Source organism: Megalobrama amblycephala, linkage group LG21 (assembly GCF_018812025.1).
Source record: "Megalobrama amblycephala isolate DHTTF-2021 linkage group LG21, ASM1881202v1, whole genome shotgun sequence".
NCBI classification, from domain to species: domain Eukaryota; kingdom Metazoa; phylum Chordata; class Actinopteri; order Cypriniformes; family Xenocyprididae; genus Megalobrama; species Megalobrama amblycephala.
In genome coordinates this window covers 2,901,050-2,916,174 of record NC_063064.1, presented here as the reverse complement: position 1 = coordinate 2,916,174, position 15,125 = coordinate 2,901,050, and the positions used below count along the sequence as shown (strand labels likewise).

Genomic DNA, 15,125 nt, shown 5'->3' with positions numbered 1-15,125 from the left:
ATTTTTTGCGAGTCTCATGCTTTACCATGCCTCAGAGAAAAACACTATTTTGTGAAGTAGCTAACATAGCATAATCAGATGCAGCTTTATTTTTAGTAACAGTAATACAGCATTTTCTCCATCATACAATATGTTTTAAAATTAATTGCATGCCATTTATCAACACAAGCCATCCAGCATTTAATATGATATTGTAAAATCGATCTATCTTACTGCAGTGTGTAACAGTGTCTCACAGCAGCCGCCGAGCGAACGCACAGAGTAACGTTATAACATCATTTTCAACACTCTCTAATGTATCTAATATGATAAACAGAGCTGCGTTACCTCATACTCATGACCGGAAAAGCAGAAGCGGCGCCGGCGACTGTGTCATAATAAAAGTCCCGCTGCTCGTGAGGCGTGTGTTGATCAATCGCTCCAGCTCCTCGTTCAGCTCCAACAACACTCGCTCCTGCTCTGCTTCATACTACAGTAACGTTAATAATCACATCCATGAACATGATTTCTTCCCGAGTCCTATCCCGATTCTTTTGCATCGTCCGTTGAGGTGAAGATCACATGTCCCAAGATTCTGCGCTCAAACTTGGCATCATCAAGCTACGCCTTTATTTTGAACAGGCCTCTAGTGACCTCTAGCGGACAAAATTCTTACATACTGCACCTTTAAGAAGTTAAAATCACTCAATTAAAAATGAATTCAATTATTACTCAATTATGTACAGTTTTGAACCTACATTTAATGTCTAACAACAAACATTTCAGCAAAATGTATATTTTAGTCAGAATTCATTCTGCTGTGCTCCGTTTGTTTGTGACTGGCAGATTTTTTCTGTGCATAGCATGCTCAATAAACAAATTCATTGTTGATTATTTTTTATAACTAATTACTTTTGATTTAATCACTTAGTTGCTGCAGCCTTACTTGGATACTTGAATGATTTGTCTGTGTCCTCTTTGTTTTCTGTGTGTTAGATGATATTTGTGATTATTTTGGAGCGAAGATTGCCATGTACTTCGCCTGGCTGGGTTTCTACACAACTTCCATGTTGTATCCAGCTGTTATTGGCTTTGTATTGTGGATGCTCACAGAATCAGATCAGGTATTTGATCACTTATTCACCATAACATACCATAAAAGTGACTAATCCACTATATTCCAAGAGTTTTGAAACTGTACCATAAAATTAAAGATGAATTCAAATTTAATTTATGGAATCCAACATGTGTGATCATTTCTCTCAACATGGGGACAGGAGAGTTGACAATCAATAAATGGAAAAACAAAGTTATTTGAAAAAGCAACTCAGATATTTTATTGTAAATTTAAAAGTAATGCATTACTTTACTAGTTACTTGAAAAGAGTAATCTGATTACATAACTGCTGTTACTTGTAATGTGTTTCCCCGACACTGCTCACAGCAGCATGTCTGTGTATGTATGGGCAGTAGCAAGTCCATACTTGCTTTGCAGCAGCGTAGATCTAGTCCACCAAGACCAAATACATTAACATTGCCATATTCATTACCATGCTAAAACAATTTTGATAGTTATGATTGAAATGTTTATATTGGAGTCTACTATTGTTCATATTGTGTTCCTGTCGCTGTCCTCTCAGACCAGCAGGGATATCTGTTGTGTGGTGTTTGCTCTCTTTAATGTGGTGTGGGCCACGTTGTTCCTGGAGCGCTGGAAACGCAGAGGGGCGGAGCTGGCTTATAAGTGGGGTACACTGGACACCCCAGCCGAGTCCCTGGAGGAGCCCAGACCTCAGTTCAGGGTAATGACTGTGTGAAAGATATGTCTAAAAAACACATATTCCTTTTTAAAACGGTTCTTTAAATATATTTTTCTCTCTTGCTCTTCTGGTCAGGGTGTGAAGCGGTGCAGTCCAGTAACGGGCTGTGAAGAGTTTTATTACCCTCCGTGGAGGAGGAGAGTGTTCAGATGGCTGGTCAGCTTTCCTGTCTGTATATTATGCCTTTGCTTTGTATTTCTGGCCATGCTCGTCTGCTTTGAGCTTCAGGTGAGTTACACACTCTAACACACACATACTGATCTATGGTAGTTGACGTCCTGCATTGTGATAGCCTATTTTTCAATTTTTTTTTAATTATTATGCATGCAGATTTCATGACCTCATATTCATTGAGAGACTTTTATACTTGTAAAAAATCTTTTATAACATCACAGGATGATTTTAAAATGAACAAGTATAGAAAAAAGGTGATCAAAAATAGCGAAATATTTATATATTCACAAGACCTAAGATTGTATATCTTGTATATGCCTTATACATTAATTTTAGCCTAATATTGTTGATGATTTAAAAAAAAAAGTCCATGTACACAATATAGTTGCATTATATGGAAGAGGATTAGGGCCAAGCAATAATAAAAAATAAAACCATCTCGAGATTAAAGTTGTTAAATTACGAGAAAAAAGTCAAAATAAAATGTTGAGAATAAACTAGTTAAATTATGAGAAAAAACTCGTTAAATTATGAGAACAAACTTGTTAAATTTTGAGAAAAAAGTCGAGATAAAATGTTGAGAATAAAGTCAGTAAATTACGAGAATAAAGTCATTAAATTACGAGAACAAACTCGTTAAATTTCGAGAAAAAAGTCGAGATAAAATGTTGAGAATAAACTCGTTAAATTATGAGAACAAACTCGTTAAATTTTGAGAAAAAAGTCGAGATAAAATGTTGAGAATAAAGTCAGTAAATTACGAGAATAAAGTCATTAAATTACGAGAATAAACTCATTAAATTACGAGAACAATCTCGTTAAATTTCGAGAAAAAAGTCGAGATAAAATGTTGAGAATAAAGTCAGTAAATTACGAGAATAAACTAATTAAATTACGAGAAAAAAGTCGAGATAAAATGTTGAGAATAAACTCGTTAAATTACGAGAAAAAACTCGTTAAATTACGAGAAAAAAGACGTTAAATTATGAGAACAAACTCGTTAAATTTAGAGAAAAAACTCGTTAAATTACGAGAAAAAACTCGTTAAATTATGAGAAAAAAGTCGAGATAAAATGTTGAGAATAAACTCGTTAAATTACGAGAAAAACTTGTTAAATTACGAGAAAAAAGTTCGTTAAATTATGAGAACAAACTTGTTAAATTTCGAGAAAAAAGTCAAGATAAAATGTTGAGAATAAAGTCAGTAAATTACGAGAATAAAGTTATTAAATTACGAGAATAAACTCATTAAATTACGAGAATAAAGTCATTAAATTACGAGAACAAACTCATTAAATTAAGAGAACAAACTCGTTAAATTTTGAGAAAAAAGTCGAGATAAAATGTTGAGAATAAACTTGTTAAATTACGAGAATAAACTCATTAAATTACGAGAATAAAGTCATTAAATTACGAGAACTCGTTAAATTTTGAGAAAAAAGTCGAGATAAAATGTTGAGAATAGACTCATTAAATTACGAGAAAAAACTCGTTAAATTACGAGAATAAAGTCATTAAATTACGAGAACTTGTTAAATTTCGAGAAAAAAGTCGAGATAAAATGTTGAGAATAAACTCATTAAATTACGAGAAAAAAGTCGTTAAATTACAAGAACTTGTTAAATTTCGAGAAAAAAGTCGAGATAAAATGTTGAGAATAAACTCATTAAATTACGAGAAAAAAGTCGTTAAATTACGAGAATAAATTCGTTAATTTAATTACTTTATTCTCAACATTTTATCTCGACTTTTTTCTCGAAATTTAACAAGTTTTTTCTTGTAATTGAATGACTTTATTCTCAACATTTTATCTCAACTTTTTTCTCGAAATTTAACAACTTTAATTTCGAGATTTAATTTTTTTTATTATTGCTTGGCCCTAATCCTCTTCCGTAGCGTTATATTTTCTTAGCCACAAAAAACTCTTAATTTTAAGGGTATGTGAGAGGGATGAAAATGTTTATATATATATATATATATATATATATATATATATATATATATATATATATATATATATATATATAACATTTTTAAAGAAAAAAAAAGCATTAACATAAAACATTATAAGTGGACCACATGTGGAAAAAAGCAATAATATTTGTAATATTCATAATAAAAATAATAACAATATGGATTTGCATATTATTCGGTACAAATACTTGTTCATTTCATGTGAGTTGTAATGAAGTGATGTTTGGCAGGAATTTGTGATGGGGATTAAGGAGCTTCCACGAGTAGCACGATTTATCCCTAAAATCATGTTGGCCATCACTGTGACGGCGTGTGATGAGGTGTACAGAAAGATCGCCTGCTGGCTAAATGACATGGGTGAGTCAGAGGAGATCTTTATATTCCCTCACTCAGTGCAGCTGTCACTTGAATGTGTATCTTTGTGCTAAATTACTTAATTCATTATTTAAGCTGTTCATTAACACTGTATTCAACCAATCAAAATTTTATTAGGGAACTGTGCACTAAATTCAGGAGGTTTTGGTTTAATAGTCCATAGTAAAAAGTAGCCAGGCTGAAATGGATAGTGGTCTGGATTTTTGGAATAGAGCCTTCCAGAAGCCAAACACAGGAGTGAGAAGGAGAAAGAAGATAAATACTGGCTAGTTGTTAGGCCTCTGTGAGATGAATACTAATGTCTGAATCTTCTGTTTCCCACAGAAAACTACAGACTCCAGAGTGCCTATGAGAAAAATCTCATCATTAAAATGGTTCTTGTAAGTACTTGTGAAAAAATATATATACATTTTGGAGTATTCAACATTTTGTATCTAAAATGTTCACATTTTGTTCCTGAAATGTTCTTTCTTTCTTTCTCAGTTTCAGTTTGTAAATTCTTATCTCAGCCTTTTCTATATTGGATTCTACCTCAAAGACATGGAGCGTCTGAAAGAGGTGAGAGTCTCTGACTGGACTGCAAACTAATCGCTTTTCTGCAAACTTCGCCGTTTTGTTTCAAAATATGTAATTTATGTGAATTGTGTAGATTCGAAGAGGTTTTTTTTTTCGTTGAGATCTTTGTCGCAATCTTTCCTGGCGTTCTGTGGTGCGTGACAATGCCTCAGTTCAAGCAAAGCGCACGAACCGATCATCTCTTCCACTTTACTAGTTACAACATGAAATAAACATGAATGAACCTTTCAAGGCATGTTGAAACATACAGTACAACTGAAATCCGTATCATGTCTCATGTAATCGCTCAATGAGTGTTTCAACCATGGAAAGACGTCAATTGTAAAAAATGTCACATTTACCATCCCATTTACCTCAGAAAAGTCATTTGGTGTCTAAAAACTTAGAGAGGAGTATTTTGCTAAATATATGCACTATAGGCTATTGCATATACCTTGTATTTGTACTTAACGTGTGCTTTAATACTGAATGTATGTTTGAATAAATCCGTTTTATGGCAGCCACCATTTAAATGTTTATAGCCTAAAAAATTAGTAGAAACATAATTGATCATAAATGTCATTGAAAATGTATTATAACATTATTATAAAAACTTCTTTATGGGTAATTTATATGTAAGTAGCTTACAAAGCGATTAATTGTAACCTTTAATAATATAATGATGTACCAACTGTGGTTCCCTGTATAGTTTACAACATTAGTCGAGATATTTTTTTTTCTTTGAGGAAATTTGCCATGTACTTTACCTTATAGGCCACAAATTAATCAATATTGAATCGAAGGTAATCAAATCAAAATCAAATTGCAAGCTCATGAATTGAAATTGAATCCAATTGTGAAATTTGTGTCAATGCCCAAGCCCTAGTGTCAATTTTTTTTTTTTTTTTGTGAAGCAAATGTTGTTTTTTCCATTTATTTTCTTTCAGAGTGCACCAAAACGCCTCGTTTACATGTTAAAATCACAAAATTTTTCTCATTTTTCTCAGACCCCCCTACAACTATTTAGTTTCGCCACCTTTTTTACCCTTTTGTGAGTTTGCAGGTCTGCAGGTAGATGTACATATAGAGGCACAATGCAGAAAATTGCAAGGTCCAATCAGATTGCCCTGCTGCTTAAATTTAGTCAGTATTTATCAGGTCTTCATGAAATAAAAATGTACCCACACTGCTGAATGTACAGCCCCACGGCCAAAAAAAATCATATTTAACAGAGTTTGCAGTCCGTAATTAAGATAAAAAGGTGGTGTAAAGTCCCGTTCACACGAAGAACAATAACTATAATGATAACTGTATTTGCATTCACACCAATGGATGACCACATTCTGTTTATTATAAGCACACTTCAGTTATGTCGTCAGTCACTTTAAATGCTCAATGTTTTTATCATTTGTCAGCTGGAAAAAAATTATCCTGAAAGAAATATATATATGTATATATATATATATATATATATATATATATATATATATATATATATATATATATATATATATATTCAAAATTTGTCTTTTGAGTCAGTTTCAATGTTTTTATATTTTTGAAAGATGTCTCTTATGTATTTATTTAATTTAAAATCCTGTAAAAAAAAAAAAAAAAAAAAAATAAGTAATATTGTGAAATATTATTACAATTTAAAATAACTGTTTTCTACTATTTTATTCTATTCAGGATTCTATGATGATCAGCATTTATTTGAAATAGAATCATGTGTAACATTATACATTTCCACTTTTGATCAATTTAAAGGTGCAATGTATACATTTTAGGAGGATCTATTGACAGAAATGCAATATAATATGACCTTACATAATGAACTGTTATGTTTTTATTACCTTAGAATGAGCCATTTCTGTCTACATACACCGTGGGTCCTCTTACATGTTAAGTCGCCATTTTGCGGCGGCATGTTTCTACAGTAGCCCTAAATGGACAAACTGCTCTACAGAGTGCGTTTGCTTGACTCTGCTGTCTCAGACAATGACATCTTTGTTCTGTGTTGGCCACCGTAGCTTCTCTATATTGCAATTTACAACCTCACCACTAGATGCCGCTAAATGTACACACTGCACCTTTAAAAGGATCTTTTCTGAATTAAAAAGTATTAATTTCTTCTTTTTTTTTTCTTTTTTTTTGACCATAAAGTTTTGAACGGTAGTGTGTAATATATAGAGAAAGAGAGAGTAAGAATTTCATATCTAATGAAAATGTACATTTTAACTGACACATGGCCAAATAAATTAGAATCAAAGAAAATTGGAATTGAAATTTGAATGTTCGGCCTTGTCATGCGAGAGTATAACTTGTTGGTGTCTCTGTTGCTGTAGATGCTGGCCACGCTGCTGATTATCCGGCAGTTTGTGCAAAACATGAAGGAAGTCCTGCAGCCCTACCTGGCCGAGCGGCACAGATTGGGTGAGCTCACGCTGCGGAGCTGTTTGGGAGCTGCTGGTGTCTGCACTGCTCAAGTACGGGCGACTCGCAGCAGGGCGAGCGCAGGTCTCGCCCAGCGACCCCACTGTGCTCGGGTCAGGTTCTGCACGGCCCACAGATGGGCGAGGAGGGCCCACAAGAGAGGCGAGAACGCAAGTGTCTCAACGGAGGCTGTGGCGTCCCGGACGAGGATGTGGAGGAGGAGCCTGGGGAGAGGCACAGCGAAGAAGAGAACGAATCAGAGAGCCTCATTGACTGCGGCCTGAAGCTGCGAAAGGTGAGCTTCATTGAGAAGGTGGAGCGCAAGTCCGCAAGCTGCGTCAGCCCAGTGGATGACAGCTTCTTGGAGGAGGGGAGCCCCACCATGGTGGAGAGGGGCATGGATCCTGCCTCGGTTTTTGAGATGTGCGATGATGATGATGAAAATGGGGTTCCGGAGATGAAGGAACTGACAGCGGAGTCGCTGCCAACAGGATTGGAGAACAGCACGTCAGTCAGGCTCAGGAGGAGGGGGCGGAGCTTAGAGAGGGCTGACAGTAAGACGAAGAGAGATTCATGGATGGATCCTCCTGAGGAGCTAGAAACCGCTACGCTGACACAGGCCGAGATCGAGAGCTGCATGCAAACGAACCAGGTCAGAAGACACTCCGTACATACAGTACAGTCCAAAAGTTTGGAACCACTAAGATTTTTAATGTTTTTAAAAGAAGTTTCGTCTGCTCACCAAGGCTACATTTATTTAATTAAAAATACAGTAAAAAACAGTAATATTGTGAAATATTATTACAATTTAAAATAACTGTGTACTATTTAAATATATTTGACAAAGTAATTTATTCCTGTGATGCAAAGCTGAATTTTCAGCATCGTTACTCCAGTCTTCAGTGTCACATGATCCTTCAGAAATCATTCTAATATGCTGATTTGCTGCTCAATAAACATTTATGATTATTTTCAATGTTGAAAACAGTTGTGTACTTTTTTTTTTCAGGATTCCTTGATGAATAGAAAGTTCAAAAGAACAGCATTTATCTGAAATACAAAGCTTCTGTAGCATTATACACTACCGTTCAAAAGTTTGGGCGTCAGTAAGAATTTTTATTTTTATTTTTTTGAAAAGAAATTAAAGAAATGAATAACTTTTATTCAGCAAGGATGCATTAAATCAATCAAAAGTGGCAGTAAAGACATTTATAATGTTACAAAAGATTAGATTTCAGATAAACACTGTTCTTTTGAACTTTCTATTCATCAAATAATCCTGAAAAAAAATATTGTACACAAATATTGTTGTACAATTGTACACATTAAATGTTTCTTGAGCAGCAGATCAGCATATTAGAATGATTTCTGAAGGATCATGTGACACTGAAGACTGGAGTAATGATGCTGAAAATTCAGCTTTGCATCACAGGAATAAATTACTTTGTGAAATATATTCAAATAGAAAACAGTTATTTTAAATTGTAATAATATTTCACAATATTACTGTTTTTTACTGTATTTTTAATTAAATAAATGTAGCCTTGGTGAGCAGATGAAACTTCTTTTAAAAACATTAAAAATCTTAGTGGTTTCCAAACTTTTGGACTGTACTGTATAGTCTAAGATAAACAACATACTCATATCTTTTCATTAGCGGTGCTAACAGAAAATGTTCAAAACTAACTGAATCTTTAGTTATATATGTTTGTAACACTTTACAATATGGGTGCACTAATATGCATTAATTCATGCTTAACTAATGCATGGAAAATCATGTGTTAATGTATGACTCATGACTCACAAGCATGGACCTCTGAATCTGAAGGATCTGGAGAGATTCTGTATGGAGGCCTCAGATCTCTTGCCATATGTTCATTAACCTTACTACGCATTGTAGGAGAAGATCCAGAGCTGTTATCTTGGCAAAATGAGGTTGCACAAAGTATTAAATGAAGGGGTGCCAATAATTGTGGAATACATATACTTCAGAAGAAGAAAATTGCTTTATTATAAGAATTTTATTCTTTATTCTGAGCATAAGAAACTTTTAAAAACATAAACCGACCATCCTTAAACTTTTCAATGGTAGTGTAAAATATAATTTATATAATGTTTTAACAGTATTTAAACAGAACACAATGCTTTCCAACTAAAGCAGCGTACTGCAAATGTCTCTGTAATGTATGTGTGTTATCAGAAAACAATCAATATCTGTGTGTTTTAGATTACTGATATTTTATTGTCTGCAGTCAAACATATACTTCCAGCTGACATCATTTCAGAAAAACTCTAAACTTCTAAAACAAAGTCCCTTAAAGGTGCTAAAGAGGATGTTTTGTTTTATACATTTTTGCAATATTACTTGAAACTGTCTTAACTAACTGATAGAACACTATTTATTAGGTGCACTGAAAGTAATAATATTAATATACATCATCTGTGCACGAGGTAGGGCCTTAAAAACATCAGCCAATCATTTACGCGATCATCGCGTAAACGATTGGCCCTCTGGCTTGTCAATCACTGCCGTGACGTTCCTTGTGAGAGATGAGCGTGGCTGTGCGCTTCAGTAACTTTCCAAACTCCACAGGCGCCGCATGCAATGTTTTTGTCAGGAGACAGGAGTAACAACTGCAGATTATGAGTTACCTGCGGTGAGTCCAACATAATGAATCCACTAACACGACACAGCGAATGCCGGTGGTAAACACTCGTGTTCCAGTACTCGTGCACGAGTTTTGGGAGGCGTTCCCTCGAATTGAGCTGTGAAGGAGGGGGGTTGTTCTTACGCATGCGCTCATTTCAAAAACTCACTAACAGTCTTTGGTTTCTCAGTCGACGGAAAGATCCTCTTTAGCACCTTTAAAGGTAAGGTAGGCAATTTTCAGAGAGGCTAGCAATAGCGAGCTAGCTTTGAAAGCATAAGATCTAAGACCTATGCGTTCCACCGACGATACATATATACATATAAATACATTTAGACCACTTAGTGATTGCAATCAGGATTTGAAGAGACTTTCAACCAGCATAACAAAAAATGTTTCTGGAACAAATCACCTTCCCTGCCTTTAAAGGATTAGTTCACTTTCAAATAAAATTTTCCTGATAATTTACTCACCCCCATGTCATCCAAGATGTCCATGTCCTTCTTTCTTCAGTCGAAAAGAAATGAAGGTTTTTGATGAAAACATTCCAGGATTATTCTCCTTATAGTGGACTTCAGTGGCCTCCAAACGGTTGAAGGTCAAAATTACAGTATCAGTGCAGCTTCAAAGGGCTTTAAACGATACCAGACGAGGAATAAGAGTCTTATCTAGCGAAACAATCGGTCATTTTCGAAAAAAATACAACTGTAATTGTATATCAGGAAGATTTTATTTGAAAGTGGACTAATCCTTTAACTGCTCTCCAGGACACATTTCAGGACTACCAGGAGATGTTTGTCCAGTTTGGATATGTGGTGCTCTTTTCCTCTGCCTTCCCATTGGCCGCCATGTGTGCCCTCATCAACAATATCATTGAGATCCGGAGTGACGCTTTTAAACTGTGCACCAGCCTTCAGAGACCTTTCGGCTTGAGAGTGGGGAGCATCGGACAATGGCAGGTTAGACTGCATGGAGTACTCTGAAATACACAAAGGACAAATGTGTTCATTTGATATTGTTCTAGGAGTGTCTTTATATTACAAGGTTGTGTAAAATCCTGTATCATTGCACAGACAGTGATGGAAGCCATGGGTCTGATTGCCATCATAGTGAACTGCTATCTGATTGGTCAGTGTGGGCAGCTACAGAGACTGTTTCCCTGGCTTAGTCCCGAGATGGCTATTATCTCCATTGTCATCCTAGAGGTACACACACACTCTCAAACGCATACACACACTCCATATAACTCTAATGCCAAGTTCAAACTACACAATATCACGATCATAGGTTGCCATGGTTATTTGTAAACAACAATGGGTGTTGGAATGCAAGAATCGATCGTTTTATCTTAACAGAAAGACTTGAATGTTTCTTTTTTTTTCGGTCCTTCACAACAGGTTCTGTCACCTGTCATCTGTGACGGTGACCAATAGGCCTTTATCACAGTCCGCATGTCGTCACATCCTTCTCCAATTAGTAGCGTAAAGGAAATTCCGCCTGTATTATTGTCAATGAACAGACGCCAGTTTTGAGAAATTAAGAAAATTAAACTAACTTAGTTTAACTTAACAATAAATGTCAATATTTAAAACTGTTTATTTAGTCTTACATGATATGCTACTATGTATGTCATCTTTTATTTTATTGTGTAACATTATCTGAGAGATGCGATTGTCAGCACCGGTGTTGCCAGTCATGAGGTTAACGTGCAGCACGCTGCTCAAGTTACTGCCAGAAGAATAATTGGACTGATTTAAAGGTGCCCTAGAATTAAAAATTGAATTTATCTTGGCATAGTTAAATAACAAGAGTTCAGTACATGGAAATGACATACAGTAAGTCTCAAACACCGTTGTTTCCTCCTTATTGTGTAAATCTCGTTTGTTTAAAAGACCTCCGAAGAACAGGCGAATCTCAACATAACACCGACTGTTACGTAACAGTCGGGATCATTAATATGTACGCCCCCAATATTTGCATATGCCAGCTCATGTTCAAGGCTTTACACAAGGGCAGCCAGTATTAACGTCTGGATCTGTGCACAGCTGAATCGTCAGACTAGGTAAGCAAGCAAGAACAATAGCGAAAAATGGCAGATGGAGCGATAATAACTGACATGAGCCATGATAACATGATATTTTTAGTGATATTTGTAAATTGTCTTTCTAAATGTTTCGTTAGCATGTTGCTAATGTACTTTTAAATGTTAAAAGTTAAAAGGTTAAAGTTACCATCGTTTATTACTGTATTCATGGAGACAAGAGCCGTCGTTATTTTCATTATTAAACACTTGCAGTCTGTATAATTCATAAACACAACTTCATTCTTTATAAATCTCTCCAACAGTGTGTAATGTTAGCTTTAGCCTGTTAGCTGCAGCCTAGCTACTATCAAACTCATTTAGAATCAAATGTACCATACTTACGCGATTAGACATGCTGCATGACGAACACTTTGTAAAGATCCATTTTGAGGGTTATATTAGCTGTTTATGCTGTTCAAGGCAAGCGCGAACTCCGGGGGAGGGGAGCACGAGATTTAAAGGGCCCGCAGCCTGAATCGGCACATATTTAATGATGCCCCAAAATAGGCAGTTAAAAAAAAAAAAAAAAAAAAAAAATCTATGGGGTATTTTGAGCTGAAACTTCACAGACACGTTCAGGGGACACCTTAGACTTATATTACATCTTTTAAAAAGACGTTCTACGGCACCTTTAATTTTATTTTTAATGTTATTTTGTTTATTTTTACATTATATTACCACCCATTTTTGTCTACAGTATAATGTTATCCAGTCATTGCACTCAAACACGGAGGAATGACTCGTTTATAAAATGGTTAGTTCCTGTCCTTGATTCTGATTGGTCAATAGCTGTTTTATTCACGATAAAACACGGCTATGACCGCTTCACCCAACGTTTCTGTGTATCACTACACAACACCCTTAGCAACCACTCTTAGCAACGTAAACTGTTTGTTCTCAGTTGATATTGTTCATTGAAGCTTACTGTAGAAGAGTATTGTGAGAAAGAGATCGATCGAGCAAGTTTATTACCTGCATTCAGATTTAGCAATTTCCTTCAGGTCAGTCCTATGTTCATAATGAAAAATCTGTTTAAATGTCCGATGTATTATCTTGTCCTTTTAACAGTTAAGGGGTCTTCCCGTGACTGACAGCACTAGTCAAAGCGTTTGTCAGTTGCGTCTTGTTCCGTGTTCACAACAATTCAGTCTTTTCAATATAAAAGTCTTCGCTACTGACTGACACACTCATAAAGACAGTCTTTGCCGCCATCTAATGGCATGATAATGTAACTTCTGTTGCTGTTCACGGTCAGGGACTATTTTTTCCGGTGGAAGGAAGGCTTTTAGTCAAAGTTTACTTCATGAAAGTTGCATTGATACATATTTTGGGCTTTATTATTTGTATTGTGTGGTAACCATTTTATAAAAGCAATAAGGTACTCGAGGCTAGTGCTGTATCGTGAATAAGTCACGGCTCTGCTTCGCGTCGTGCCTAACAACACCCTTCAGCTGTGACTTATTCACGATACAGCACTGCCTCTTGTACCTTATTGCTTACTTACGATGATCAAATCGCGAACATTATTGTTTAATTACAATTTAATACAACAAAGTTTCCCACAAACATTTGATTTAATCCCTCCAAAATAGACTTTAGTCATAATTAATACACATACAGTACTGTTTGCGCGTTGCCCTTTAAATCACAAAATTTACATTTGAATATTATGACACCTTTTTTCTTTCATCACACTCATTATTAAAGATAGCAAGCGTTCATTGGTCAGTAAGCAACGTGCAGACTGACATGTTTCTTTTCCACGACATGCCAAGAATCTAGAAGTCAAAATCGCATAATCTGGCACAGTGACTATCGTAACAAACAAAAATATTGTGTAGTCTGAACCTTGGCATATCTCACTCTAACTGAACCCTGACACCATTAGTGTTGTAGGTTATGAAGTTACTAATTGTACTGTAAATCACTTTGGATAACAGGGTGTACTAGCATGCTTTTCTTTGTTCATGTAATTGTTAGTGTAATGGACTTATAGATGAGCTCAAAATATCAAACCATGTTTACTAGATGGAATCAAAGTATGAAACTAAAAAAAAAAAGTCTATGCCCATAATAAACTACTTAATTTGATCTTAAATCTGCCAACTCTGACAGCCCAAAATATGCAGACTGTCTCAGCAACTAGCGTTAACTTGTTCAAACTGCAAATCAGGGCTAAATTCTGGACAAATGTTGTGTAGTGTATTCCAGCCTTTAGAAATAAAGCTATGGCACCCTGAGGGCTGAAATCACATGAGTTTATCATTCACACTCACTCACACCCAAAAATGTCATCATTGTTACTTGTATGCTTCCAGGCCAGTCATGAAGCATACCTCTGTTCTATTCTCAATCCATGCCCGTTAGTCTGAAGATCCTTCTGAACTGACCTCTTTCACTTGTATCCCTCTTTTTTCTTCTGTTTATAGGATTATAAAAGACTGTATGTTCTGTGCTGTGACTCCAGGAGAACTGTATTCAGTTTTTTGTCATACCACACATGAGGAAAATGATAATAAACAGACTTTAACTTCAGCTCTTCTTTCTGTCTTTCCATTCATGACCAGCACTTTGCAGTACTACTGAAGTATATAATTCATGTGGCAATACCAGACATCCCAAGCTGGGTGGGAGAGGAAATGGCCAAGCTGGAGTTTCAGCGCAAAGAGGCATTCAAGGTAATAACACACCCATCGCCTCAACCCCTCAAGAGACATTCTGATGATTCAAACAAAGAATTTAGCTTTATATTTGTAGTGGTGTTTGACCAAAGAATATTTAGGAAACTAAGAGTGTACCCAGTAGGCAATCTGAACAATGCCCTGAGCATGTTTGACCCCCAAAGTCTAGTTCAGGTCTAGGGGGCCTGAGCAGTTTCTGTTCATAAAAATGTTTTAAATCAAGCAGCTCTGTCATAATAATGGCTGAAATAATGAAAATAACTTATCAATGTCTTCTTAGCCTATATGGGCGGCTTCGAATATTGTATTGGGGGGCCTTTGAGTCAAAACGCTTGAGAACCACTGAGCAAGAACACCCTAAGAACTACATATAAACATACTAAAACAACCAGAACGCCTTAGC

At 35.7% G+C, this 15,125-nt stretch overlaps 1 protein-coding gene across 1 annotated transcript in view; it reads left to right on the top strand.

Moving 5' to 3' along the window:
- Positions 1-15,125, top strand: part of ano8b (anoctamin 8b) — a 41,721-nt gene that overhangs the window by 22,306 nt on the left and 4,290 nt on the right. The window contains 12 exon segments of the mRNA XM_048172131.1: positions 976-1,103; positions 1,620-1,781; positions 1,875-2,027; positions 4,178-4,304; positions 4,647-4,702; positions 4,806-4,880; positions 7,223-7,327; positions 7,329-7,430; positions 7,432-7,962; positions 10,726-10,917; positions 11,032-11,163; positions 14,609-14,719. Coding sequence (XP_048028088.1) covers positions 976-1,103; positions 1,620-1,781; positions 1,875-2,027; positions 4,178-4,304; positions 4,647-4,702; positions 4,806-4,880; positions 7,223-7,327; positions 7,329-7,430; positions 7,432-7,962; positions 10,726-10,917; positions 11,032-11,163; positions 14,609-14,719 — 1,874 coding nt within the window.